We start from the raw sequence: 13,781 nt of genomic DNA on the forward strand, positions 1-13,781 counted from the left end.
TACTAGGCCTTGCAGTAATTGGCAATAGAGGACAACTTGAAGCACTCCAACTTGAGTACACTTACCACGACTTGACGATCTGGCAGAGGCTGTTATGAAGTTGGTGCTGCATGGCCATGGGATGCGGGCCATTCACGATGATTAGCTTTTGCACCAGGTCCTCGTGTTCTGTGGCGAAGCACCAGGCAATCACCGCACCCCAGTCATGGCCGACGACCGTCACCTTGCTCCGACCTGCGATGACGCCCATTTGGAAAGAACCGATTCCAATAATACTAAGTGTGTGGCATTCCTAAATGGACACAAGGGAGTGTTTTACCACAGTGCGCTATTAATGGTGATACTTTGTCTTCCGGTGTGTTGTCGTTTCGAAGGCGTTCCATAAGCCTTACGAAACTAGCGTGCCGCCCTCCAAAGCTGGCATGTTTTGTACTGGCATGAACTGTGCTTTAATTTATGGGAAATGGCACGAAGGCAAAAGTCTCTCTTTGTATGTCTATTAGCGATTTCTTCGCCAGCTTTTGTATCGCGATATTAAAAAATAAATTCTGTGGGCTTACGTACCAAATTCATGATTTTAATATCAGCAACGCCATAGTGAAGGACTCCGGAATAATCATGGCCACCTGTGGTCGTCTAACATTATTGGATCTTGCTCTTGAGCGTGGCAGTTGGCCGATGTTTAGGGGGACTTGGAGAAATGAGAGTTTATTTACATTATGTACAGGATTAGAAACAGGTAAAATAACAGTGAAAATTCATCGACGACCAGCAGCAGATCATATGCTACAGCCTGTGGCAAGAACGTCTCTCCCTTTCCTATGGTTGTCTGGCTTATAACCCCTTCATTCTGCCGGAGTCACGTCAGACTAGGATACATAGCCCAAAAAATGACACAGGGACAAGCAGAACACAAGACGAGCGCTAACTTTCAACAATTGATTTATTGCAGCATGTGAGTATATATATATATATATACTCACTGGGACGCCACTGCAATAGAACACACTGAAGGGAAGGAGGAAAAGACAGTCGTGTGACAACTATGCCCAAAAATTCAAGCTCTTTCCGTGATAAAAATATAGACGGCGTGCTAACGCACTCGTCACCTGCTCTGGGTATCTCAGCTGCTTGCACAATTTCCCTCGTAATCTTATTCCTGTGGCGATAGACAACAACAGTTTGTTTTAATAGCGGGAAGCATGGTGCCTTCCCGTCACATTTTCTACAATGGGCAGCCAGATGCCCATCTATTGCGATGCTCTCCACTTTGTTACTATGCTCCGCCAGACGCACGTTTAAACATCTGCCCGTCTGGCCCACGTAGTACTTCCCACACGAGAATGGGGTCTTATACACAACATTGCGAGTGCATGTAACAAAAGGATCTTTGTGCGCAGTAGTGCAACCAGGCTTTCGTTTACTCATGGGACAGCTCATCACACTCAACCTCAAGAGTTTGTTAGGTGCTGTAAACACAACGTTTACACCAGAGCGTTGCCCAACCTTTTTTAGGTTGTGGGAAACCTTATGAAAGTAGGGAATTACCGCCACTTTTCGTTTGTCCCTTTCTTCTTTCCTTTCTCTTTCGTCATCCGCTCTCTGCTCATCGCTCATGCGTGAAGTTAGTTTCCCTTGACGATGCAGGCCTTCAGCAACCGAGATAATGATATGTCTCGGATAGTTCGCTGCTTCCAGGCGAGCCACCTGCTTACTAAGGCCTTCATCTAGCAAGTGAGCACATGACTTAGATAGAGCGCATGACAGGAAAGAACGTACGATACTTCTTTTTATGAGTTTAGAGTGTGCAGAACTGTACCTCAAGAGCGCCTATTAGCTCTGGGCTCATATGCCCAACACACGTGTTCAGCTTTGAAATGCAAACGCAAGTCTAAAAACCTGATATTGCCCTGCGCTGGAAATTCAGTAGTGAACGTAAGTGGCCTATAATACTCATGAAATATATATATAATACTCATAAAACTCACAAAAAGAAGTATCGTACGTTCTTTCCTGTCATGCACTCTATCTAATTCATGTGCTCACTTGCTAGATGAAGGCCTTAGTAAGCAGGTGGCTCGTCTGGAAGCAGCGAACTATCCGAGACATATCATTATCTCGGTTGCTGAAGGCCTGCATCGTCAAAGGAAACTAACTTCACGCATGAGCGATGAGCAGAGAGCGGATGACGAAAGAGAAAGGAAAGAAGAAAGGGACAAATGAAAAGTGGCGGTAATTCCCTACTTTCATAAGGTTTCCCACAACCTAAAAAAGGTTGGGCAACGCTCTGGTGTAAACGTTGTGTTTACAGCACCTAACAAACTCTTGAGGTTGAGTGTGATGAGCTGTCCCATGAGTAAACGAAAGCCTGGTTGCACTACTGCGCACAAAGATCCTTTTGTTACATGCACTCGCAATGTTGTGTATAAGACCCCATTCTCGTGTGGGAAGTACTACGTGGGCCAGACGGGCAGATGTTTAAACGTGCGTCTGGCGGAGCATAGTAACAAAGTGGAGAGCATCGCAATAGATGGGCATCTGGCTGCCCATTGTAGAAAATGTGACGGGAAGGCACCATGCTTCCCGCTATTAAAACAAACTGTTGTTGTCTATCGCCACAGGAATAAGATTACGAGGGAAATTGTGCAAGCAGCTGAGATACCCAGAGCAGGTGACGAGTGCGTTACCACGCCGTCTATATTTTTATCACGGAAAGAGCTTGAATTTTTGGGCATAGTTGTCACACGACTGTCTTTTCCTCCTTCCCTTCAGTGTGTTCTATTGCAGTGGCGTCCCAGTGAGTATATACATGCTCACCAGCTGTAATAAATGAATTGTTGAAAGTTAGCGCTCGTCCTGTGTTCTGCTTGTCCCTGTATCATTTTTTTGCGCTATGTATCCCAGTCTGAATGTATCCCACCAACACGCCCAAACTTCTTCCCTGCTGGAGTCACGTCATTTTCAGCCATTCGTCGAGCATGTGCAGGCGTCGACATTTTCATCCAATCGTTTAGCCCGTACAAGTGTCGTCATTTTCATACAATCGTAGGGCCCATGCAAGCGGCCAATGAGGACACTCCCTGGGCTCTATCCTCAGATGGGCATATCCGTCCGGCGTTGCCTCCTCTCCTGGTCGTCCTTGAACGACCTGCCAGTGCTGCAAAGCAGCTTTTCTCGGGACTAAGGTCAACTAACTCGAACCGTGCCTCCAAGTACAGTTTCGGGAAGCGTCCCACGTGGGGGTGGGGGATAAAATCTCCACGAGCCGCACGCGAAGGCGGGATATCTGGCCTGTCGCGTATCTGGTAGCATGGTCGACGCGGACTGACGCACCATAATAGGAATGCCACGGCTAGTGGTTGCGCTCGGAGAACTTGACCGATGCTAATAAATGGCCCGTATCTAACAACGTACGCCTAAGTATAAGTATATGAGCACTTTTGCATTTCGCCCCTACAGGCGAATCGGCATTCCTGGGTGGAGCTCCTGTCTGTGGCGGGCCTGTCAACTGCGGCTGAGCCCTGGTGTGCGTGCTCAGAACGTCCAAGTGTCACAGCGAACTTGACTTCACTAGAACAAGAATAAACCTTGGCTATGTCCGGTCTCGGTGCTCTTCTTGAGGGCGACTGCCCAGTCCAAGAACCCACGTTATCACACATCTAACAATACCACCCTGCACAGCGCCTCCATTAAAGTGAACTTGCACCAACTGGCCCACGTTTACCCCCGATTGCTTCCTTCAAGCTCACGCTGGTACAGCTATCAGACATGCAAACTTTGTTTCGAAAAGAAGGTTTCTTTGCCTGCGCACGACACCACTGAGTACGTGAAACTGGATATGAGCCACCGATCCGCCGGTATAGGCATGTGCCACAGTGACTCTACGCGTATAGAACCCTTAAAGGTACTTAAATAGCGACCGTACTTGAATATTGACCACGTGCTGTCAACTTTCTTTCCTCGACAAACTTCACGGCTCACCTGCGTTACACAAACAGGTACAACTACAGGTTCCGTTTGTGTCACCGGCTACTACTACTATCTCGCAAACTAAAACAGCATTCACGTCAGTTAGATTGCAACATTGCGTTAAACGCGACACGTTTTATGCGTATGAAAGCGTTTTATAAACGCCTGAAGCATTATCCTTGCGCCTCATTGCGCAAACCTCACCGAGCGATTTCACGAGTCCATGGACGTCTTCGATGAGCTTCAATGACTGATAGTCATCGACGCTGACGGGCTTTGACGACTGGCCATAACCACGGAGGTCGGGAGCAACGACCCTGCATAAAGGTGTTTCATTTCACACCGCCGCCTTGTTAAAAAACGCAGGACACGCTAAATATAAGTTACTAGGTGTACACTGATTCGAGACGATATGCCACTATAAAACCGTTGATTCAGCTGAAAGAGGGAACCGTCCCAGCAGTGACTAAATCCACGGGGCTGATCCTATACAACATACTCCAGAGTGAGTTTATAGGTGGGCAATGTACGCTGCTGGATGGACTACACGGACTTGAATATCAGTACTGGGGAGGAACTACAAGTATATTTTGTTTGGAGGCAAGGCGTTCAAGGTGAACCTTCCCGCACTTCGCTCACCATGACGTCTAGGGCGGCTGCTGTTTTGTCGAAAAACTCATCGCCCTCCCCAAACACAACCAGTAACGAACTCATAAAAAGTTACAGTGACGTCGTACTTCATGAACGCGGGTTACGCGCAAGCGTATGGGTGCTATTCTCTTTTTGTGCATTGCGCACAGAATATTTGAGAAATGCACTGATGTTGTGTAAATTTGCGGCATTTTCCAGGCTAATATCTCGGTCTGAATGTTTTATGTCCTTTTTTATTTTGATAAAGTGTATATTGTCATTAGGAACTATGGTAAGACATTGTAAGGAAATGCACAGTCTTTATTATATCAAATAGTTTGGTTATGTACTATTCACATCATTCATTTTCCCGTGCTTCCTCTTCTGGAGTCTCCTAGGCACGCCAAGCCAACGACTTTTGGCGGACTTGTTCAGCTTGTTTGGCGACGGCTTCGGAGTCCATCGACTCGCGCTCGGCCTGCCGAGCTGCTCCGTCATTCTCGCTCGGCAGCTCAGTCAATAGACGCATCCGGCACGTTAATAGCGCACACAGAACTCGTAGCTGTTGCCAAATAAGGCCAGCCGAGCGCGCTTCCGCCTACGCTCCTTCTCCGCGAGGTTTTGCCTCCTTTCTCCTTCCCCGCTTTGCTCAACACAACCTGGACTTTCCTTTCGGTGGCGTTGCTTTGCCGTGCACTCAGAGGATTTTGTCGCGGATGCACATGTTTTTTGAGGGCTCCGTGGCGGCGACGAAATCATAAGACTTCTTTGTGCATGCTTTGAGCTTTCTTCTGTTTTTGATTTACTAATTTCTTTAGCCTTTAAATATACATAGGGCAGTTTCACTTTTTTCTCTCTCTTATTTCGTGTGCGCGGATGTGTTTCGTGGTTTGGCACGACATTCAGAGCATCCTTTCGTGCCACGTACTTCAACACTTGCAACCGGGTGAGACGTTAAGTCTTCCAAGCTACTATTTAAAGTCTTTACAGGCTTTAAGTAGTAGCTTGGAAGTGGCAGACTAATACCTATTAGTGGTTTAACGGTGTGTGCTTTGGTATCGGGGATTTTGCTTTGGTATAAAAGTAAGAGCGTGGCCGCGTGGTTGAACACGTGCGAAAATGTCATACCTTAAGTCTCTGCTGCATTGATTGTTTTTAAAACATTGGTCAGAGTTATTTGCGACATCTTAAGGATTTAGATCCTGTGCGTATCGGTTTTTGCCAAAGGGCACGTGCTCTTCATAATTATAGTGTTATAGTATTTGCATTAGAAAAAGCCGTGCAATACATGGCATGAAAGCCGGGAAAGCAGACAGTGCGCGAGGGGTCCCTCATGCCAGATGAGGGGACGGATGAGAATGCAGAGGGAATCGAGTCAATCGGAACACACTGTGATGTCGATGCTAGGCTGCAGAAAACGGAGGCTTTCCAGGAAGAGCATGTCAAACAGGTTGAAGAGCTCAAGATGAGCTAAATAGGGAGCTTGATGCACGGAAGGTAGTTGAAAAGCGACTTGAAGCAGCCGAAGAAAAGCTGAACAGGGCCGCCATTGTGAATGAGAATGTGCGTGACAATGGAACGCAGTGCCCCGACGTGACAGGAAAGGGAGTGCCAGCAAAGTACGTGGAATGCGTGCAACATAGTGAGGGGTTAGCTGGAAAGAGCGGCACCTACCTTGATGCCGCCATGCGGGAAAAGCAGGAGCGCATGGATCAATGCCCCTTGTCAAGTGCGAATCACGCAGAAAAGGACAAAGGGAAGACGGGAGAGGTAGGAGAAAGTGAAATGGTGATTATCGCCGGTGACTCAAACCTAATTTGCTGCTCAGAAGCAACTGTGGAGAGGGAGAATGGCGATAAAAGAGTGGCGGTAGGGGCATTTCCGGAATGGACGCTGGGTACTGTCATGGAGCGAGCAAAAGCAAAGCTCGCGGAAAATGCCCACGTACGCAACCCTGTCATAGTGACACGTGTACTTTATCGGGCGACCACGTTTCGCCGCCTAACAAATGTAATCGCACAGCGCGGGACGCGCCTGCATGTATCCGAAGTTTCTGGAAAGTTATCGATGCTTCTATCCGGCTGTCTGTTGTCGCCGAACGTTGTGTTATCTAATTTCATCGCGTGACGCGAATGGTGTAGGACTTTGTGGAAGGCACGCGTGTCCGAACGATTAGTCTGGAACATTCGACGACTGCTGTATAAAAGCGGACGCACTTGACCCGCTGATCAGAAAAACTTCGACGGTCGCCGAACGTGTTCGCCGCTATCGTTGTGCTATAAGTGTAGCCTGTTTTTGTGGGCACAGGTTCGCCCAGTAAAAGTTAGTTTTGTCTTTAACAGTATTCCTACTGTGTTCTTCAACGTCACCACCATGTGACAATAGTAGCAGGTGGGCTAAATGACGTCCTAAACAGGAAAGGGACAGGACTAGCCCAGCGCTTGGTGAAGAGGATGGATGACTTGCGCGAGCTGTCTCCTCAGGTGCAGACCATGGTGTGCACGGTGCCGGAGGTGCCTGTACGTGACAGTCACATACAAAGAGCCGTAGTGGCGGCAAATGAGGCGATATCGAAAATGAGCCGAGAGAAAGGCTTCGAAGTTGTCGAAGTAAACAGGGAAGTGAGAAGGTGGGGAGGCTTTCAAGGAGACGGGATCCACTTCAATTACAGGCTTGCACGAGAAGTGGGCTTGCGACTTGCTGGACGCTCTGTTGCTTTTTGAGGGGCCCACGGGCGCTCAGGAGCACACGATGCTATACTGAGGTCCCCTAACGGAACCTCAGTATAGCATCGCCGTCAATAACAGAAAAGTTAGTCAGTTAAATGGGGTTTAGTGGCGCAAAAGCAGCTAAGGCTATGCTACTCCAAACACGAGGTGTTTTGAAATCCAGTTTATCAACGAAAAAGCTCCATTAGCAATATATATTTTATGTAAAAATCCAGTGTCGTCTAGAAATTAACGGACGTCATATAGTGGGACTAGCGGATCATCACCTAAAATTAGAGCAGAGTGTAAATGCATGTGCAGTTGATATAATTTCTGAAAAAGTGTTCGTCTGTGTGTTTCAGTCTCCGTACATGTGAGTAATATGTGCATAACTGTTACTGGCTGTTGACATTTATCGCATGTTGGTGTGTCTTCTTTCGTGAGTAAGTAATTCTGTGTGAGATGTGTGTCACCAATGTGTAGTCGGCATAAAACTACTTCGATGAACCACTCCTGATGATAGCATGACTTCCACTCGCCAACTATGGGTTTCGTGAGATGTAGCTTGTCGGCACAACGGTCCCATTCGCGTTGCCATTTTACCGTGAAGGCTTTCTAATTGCGCGGATGCTATCATTATATGGGAGTGTTGTGTTTGTAATGTCTTTGTGCGCTGCCATCGATGCACATCTATCAGCTGCTTCGTTACCTGGTATCCCAATGTGGCTTGGAACCCAGCAGAAATGAATTGACCTCCCGTATTCGTTAAGCTCCAAGATGTTTAAAATGTCTCCTATCAGGGGTTCATACTCAGATTTCAGGTGTAGAGCCTTTAGTGTGCTTAACGAATCTATGTATATGACTGCATTTTAGTGTTTATCAGCAATAATCTTTTTAACAACAACCCATATAGCGAAAACTTTGGCTGTGAGAACAGAGGCGTGTTGTGGCAACCGAATACTTTTTCCCAATTTTTCGTTACGACCCTCACACCCACGTGTTCTTTCGTTTTAGAGCGATCAGTGTAAAATTCTATGTGGTTTTGATATTTGTCCTGAAAGCACGGAATTCTTGTATAATGTGTTCGCGTGGGGTGTCTTTCTTCTTTAAATGTGTTAACGTCCAGTCACACAACGGTTGAAAGTCGTGCCACGGGGGCAAACGCTTTGGCTTTCTGGCAACCAGGAGCACTTCGCGAGGAATGTCGTAATCCCGGACATATCCACATATCGCACGACAAGCGGCTCAATCATGTTCGGTTCACTTGTATAGTGTAGGCGTGAGTTGCATTGTGTGAGGATGTTGTAGCAAATGTGTTGCGGTGATGACTGAACTCTGAGTACGTAAGAGAAAGTGAGTAATGCTCTGCGTTACTGTAATGAGGGTTCATTACACTCAACGTATAAACTTTGAATAGGTGACCTTCTGTAGGCACCACTGGCCAGTCGCCGTCCAAGGTTATGTACTGGATCAAGTCGTTGGATGTAGGACTGTCTGGCTGAACCGTAAACAATGGAGCCGTAGTCTAAAAGGCTACGAACAAGAGACCGGTAAATACGTAAAAGACAGGTTCGGTCAGAACCCCAGTGCTTATGAGATAACACTTTGAGAATATTCAATGCTTTATTTGCCTTAATCTTTAGTGCTTTAATATGGGCAAGGAAGTTTAGTTTTTTGTCAAAGATGACTCCCAAGAACTTATATTCTTGTTTTACCGGCAGCGCAACATCATTCAATTTTAAATCCGGGTCTAAGTACATCACTCGTTTTTGCGAAAATAGCACTGTAACAGTTTTCTGAGTAGAGAAGCGGAAGCCATTTTTCTCAGCCCAATCCATTAGCTTATTTATTGTTATCTGGAGCTGCCTTTCACATGTTGGCAAGTTTGAGGCGCGGCACGCTATTTACAGATCATCGACGTATATGGAGTGCATAACAGAGGTGAGAATGACTATGTTGATAGAGTTCATTTTTACTATAAAGAGTGTTGTACTAAGTACGCAACCCTGTGGCACGCCGTTTTCCTGGATAAACGAGCGCGAGAGCCCAGTGCCTAGACGGATTTGGAATGTTCTGTTGGACATAAAATCTGCGATACAGTTTAGCATTTTGCCACGGATTCCTAACGCGGCAAGGTCACGTAAGATTCCAAACCACCACGTGGTGTCATATGCTTTTCCTAAATCGAAGAACACTGCCAGGCAGTGCTGCTTATGTAAGAATGCTTCACATATTTCGTGTTCAAGTAGGACGAGGTGGTCTGTCGTTGAACACCCTTTTTTATAGCCGCACTGATGAAAATCAATGGAATTCCGTATATGAAGCGTGAAAGTTAATCTGGTATTTACGACACTTTCATACCATTTCGCCAAACAGCTAGCCAGGGCAATGGGTCGAGAGCTCCTTGTGAATGTGGGATTTACCTGTTTTTAAAAGAGGCACAACTATTGCGTTTTTCCACCCTTTTGGCATGATTCCCAATTCAAGTACTTTGTTGAAAAATTTAAGGAGAGCATCTACGGATGCTGGGAATAGGTGTGCAAGCATGGAATAATGGATCCGGTCAGGACCTACTGCAGTTTTCTTGCCAGCACAGAGAACCCTGTTAAGCACTTGTAACGTAAATGGAGCGTTGTATTCGTCCCTTGACATACAAGTAGTTGGTAGTTGCTCTTTTTCTGCTGAAAGTTTGTATTTTAAGAACCTGTTTGCATAGTTAGCCGAGCTAGAGACGTTATAGAAACGTCCCCCAAGTATATTCGCTTGTTCTTGTAGTGTTGTCTGAGTGCCTGAAGGTGTAAGTATGGGTATCGTGTATGGTGAGTAGTCCCCTTAAACTTCCTCACCTAGTCCCACATCCTTTTGGATGTGACGGTGCTATTAATTGTAGATACATATTTCTGCCGATACAATTTTTCCGCCTGTCTCCGAATAAATCGAGCTTTCGCTTTGGCTTGTTTGAAATTGAGAAAATTGTTTTGTGTTGGGTATCTGCGTAAAATTCCCCAGGCCTTGTTCTGCTGCTTTTTTGCTGCGGTGCATTCACGTGTCCACCAAGGATTCAGGTTTTTCTGAACCACGCCAGAAGATTGCGGAATGGCCTTTTCAGCTGCAGAAATTATGCAATTGGTAAACTTTTCATTAATTTCCTCAATGCTTTGGTCTGTTAAAATAAGTTCCTCCAGCCTGGCACTATCCGTAAAAACTGCCCAGTCAGCCATTTGTAACTTCCAGTGGCGTGGTTTGTGGGATATAATGGTTAGTGTTGATGTAAGGTGGATTAAGGCAGGTAAATGATCACTGCCATATGGATTCTCCAGTACATCCCATTTAAAATCGCGAAGATATCCGGAGAGCAAAATGCTGAATCAATGCAGCTAAAAGTACGTGAACTCGGTGAAAACTGAGTTGGCGCACCTGAATTTAAAAGACAGATGTTGTTTGTTAAAATAGAATCTTCGATAAGTTGTCTTCTTTGGTCATTCTTATCGCTGCCCCAAAGAGTGCAATGAGCATTAATATCTCCAACTAAAACAAAAGGCTCCGGCAGCTGGCTAATTAAATTTTCCATGTCTCGAGTTGTGAAATGGGTATGGCGAGGGATGTACAACGAACAGACGGTGACATTCTTAAAAGTTAAAATGGTGACAGCTACTGCCTCAAACGCAGTATTTAGTGAAACGTTCCGTGTAGGGATGCCGCCTTGAACGACAATAGCGACACCTCCTTATAGACGACTGGAGTACTCGCGGTCCTTTTTTATGACTGTAAAACCTCTAAGAAAATTTGTATGCTTTGGTGCTAGGTTCGTTTCTTGAAGGCAGAATGCCACTGGTGATAACTTATTTATAATGGCTTTGATATCACCTAGATTGTGAATTAGGCCTCTGCAATTTCAATGAATGATGAAAGCCATGTTATTGGGATTGGAAAAAAAAAGTTACTTATGTGTGTGAGCTTACGAGTTGTAGGTGACATGTATTTAAAAGCTGATTACTCTTATGAAAGGCGGTAACCCCCCCCCCCCTCGTTCAGGTTACCTTTCCTTTTCTCAGCGAAGGTATAATATGCTTATCCTTCTGTAAGCGCTCCAATGAATGCGGGTTTTTAGGCGTCAATGACGCTGGGGTTTTCGGATCGACCTCCATCGCCTTTTCCGAGGCACTGGACGATCGAGAGCCAGGCGCCGAGACGCGCGTCTCGGGCCGTGGGATACGGTTCAACTTCGGGCCCTGCGGCACCGTGGTCTGCTGGGCCGTCTTCGTTGCTGATGGAGCATCACTGGCTGCAGCCACCAAGGGGGCGGTGGGGGTTTCTACAGGGGTACCGGACGTGGACCCTGTAGATTCCTGAGGCCGGTGTGACGCTGCCCCCTGCCGCGTCACACTGGCATAGCTTGCTTGAGCTAAGTGCCCTAGCCTTTTCCTCGCTTCGTAGAATGAAATCTTTTCCTTTACTGTGATCGCAATTATTTCTTTTTCTCTTTTCCAGCAAGGGCAGCTCCGCGAGTAAGCAGGATGATCGACCTTGCAATTGACACATTGTGCGGGAGCATTGCAGTTGTCAGATGGATGGTCGTTGGCACTACACTTCGCGCATGTTTCCTTTCCTCTGCATGATTGAGATGCATGCCGAACCTCTGGCACTTGAAACATCGTCTTGGGTTGGGTATGTACGGTCAGACGTTGATTTTCAGATATCCTGCGTCGAGTAAACTAGGGACAGTGCTACTACCAAATGTCAAAATCACATGTTTCGTCAGGATCTGTTGGTCATTTCGTCGTAGTGTGATTCTCTGAACCTTAATTACGTTTTGCTCCTGAAATCCTTCGAGGAGCGCTTCGTCGCTGAGGTTCAAGAAGTATTCTTCAGATATAGCTCCCCTGCTAGTGTTGAGTGAGTGGTGTGGAGAGAGTGTTACTTTAATGTCACCGATATTGGTGAGTTCGGCGAGCTTTCATAGTTGACCTTTCTTGGTCAGTTCAAGGAGGAGGTCTCCGCTAGCCATCTTTGAGGCCTTGTAACCCGATCCATTTGTGTTTGCTAGGCATTTCGAAACTATGAATGGTGACAGTTTTCTAACGGTGGTGTTGCCTTCACTATGAAGAACATGGTATTTCGGAAATGTGTCTTCGCTTGGTTTTAAAAAGAACTGGAAAGTTGCTTCGGTGCGACCTCTTTTCAGAGGCCGATCTGAAAGTCGCGGAACGCTTCTGCCATAGGATGGTTTCAAAATTCGGCGGCGGTGTAGGCCACCCACCACGGAGCCCAACAAGGGGACGCTACAGGTTCCAAGAAACCTGCAGACGCCAGCTATACAGCGCCACTATAACCTAATGTATATATCCAAGGTTGAATATATGCCACACGGTTAACCCTCGCCGCCCAGAAATACGGAAGTAAGAATAAGTGAGTAGAAGACAGGAAAGATTGAAAGTGAGAGAGACAGAAAAAGATTGAAGAGGGGGACAGGAAAAGGCGACTGCCAATATCCCCCAGGTGGGTCAGTCCGGGGGTGCCGTCTATGTGAAGCAGAGGCCAAAGGAGAGTGTTGCCTCCGCCGGGGGGCCTTAAAGGTCCAAACACCCAGCATCGGCTCAACCCCCAGTATCCCCCTTTCCCCGGACACGGCTAACCCGCGCACTGCTACACGCGGGAGGGTCCAACCCTCGTGTGTTCGGGTACGTGGTGTCGCAACACACCAAACGCCTGCTTACGCAGACGCCCCTGCGGGCCCAATAACAGAAAAAGGAGGAAAGCAAGAAAGAGAGCTCGCCATGCAGTAGGCTACATAAACGTTCAGCGCGGCAGAAGAAAGGAAAATTGGGCAGAGATTGAGGAGCAGTTAAATAGAGAACAAATAGGGGTGTATGCGGTTACAGAAACGCACCTTAGAGACTCGGAAGAGCCGCCAGTGATTGAGAATTACGTTTGGGAAGGGTGAAATAGAACTAAGTCGGCAAGAAAGGGAGGGGGAGTCAGAATGCTCATTCATCAGGAAGAAAAATGGAAAAGAGTAAATTCAATATGTCAAGAGCATCTTTGGTTATCAGGTACAATGAGTGGGGAAAAAATTGGCTGGGCGTTACGTATTTGCGGACCGGAAATAATTGCGCAGAGAAGAATAAAGAGTTAGTGGAATGCATAAGCGCTGATATTAAGGGTTTCGGGAATGGTGCTGAAATTATCCTATTAGGTGACATAAATGCCCACATACAGGATTTAGATGGCTATACCGACAACAGCGGGAAGTCGACGCTAGACCTCTGTGAGCAACATAACCTCGTTATGTGAAGTGCAGATCACGTGGGAAGTGGGGAACAGGCAACGAATCATTGATTACTGTCTGATGACAGAAGGAACTCAGAATAAGTTGAGAGAAATGGTCATTGATGAGGAAGGGTATAGGGAGTGACCATGAACACATCATTTTGAAAATGGGATATGTAGTTTGGAAAGAGAGCAAGGAGTGCG

The 13,781-nt window shown here is 46.6% G+C and overlaps 1 protein-coding gene across 1 annotated transcript in view; it reads right to left on the minus strand.

Annotated features, from left to right (window-relative positions):
- The window catches only part of LOC142587377 (epoxide hydrolase 4-like), a 59,913-nt gene that overhangs the window by 5,633 nt on the left and 40,499 nt on the right, over positions 1 to 13,781 (minus strand). The window contains exons 3-4 of the mRNA XM_075698332.1: positions 4,174 to 4,286; positions 66 to 234 (exon numbers count right to left, since the gene is read on the minus strand). Of these exons, the coding sequence (XP_075554447.1) occupies positions 66 to 234; positions 4,174 to 4,286 (282 nt within the window). The remainder of the gene's footprint in view (positions 1 to 65; positions 235 to 4,173; positions 4,287 to 13,781) is intronic.

This window comes from Dermacentor variabilis, chromosome 7, assembly GCF_050947875.1.
Source record: "Dermacentor variabilis isolate Ectoservices chromosome 7, ASM5094787v1, whole genome shotgun sequence".
Taxonomy (NCBI): Eukaryota; Metazoa; Arthropoda; class Arachnida; order Ixodida; family Ixodidae; genus Dermacentor; species Dermacentor variabilis.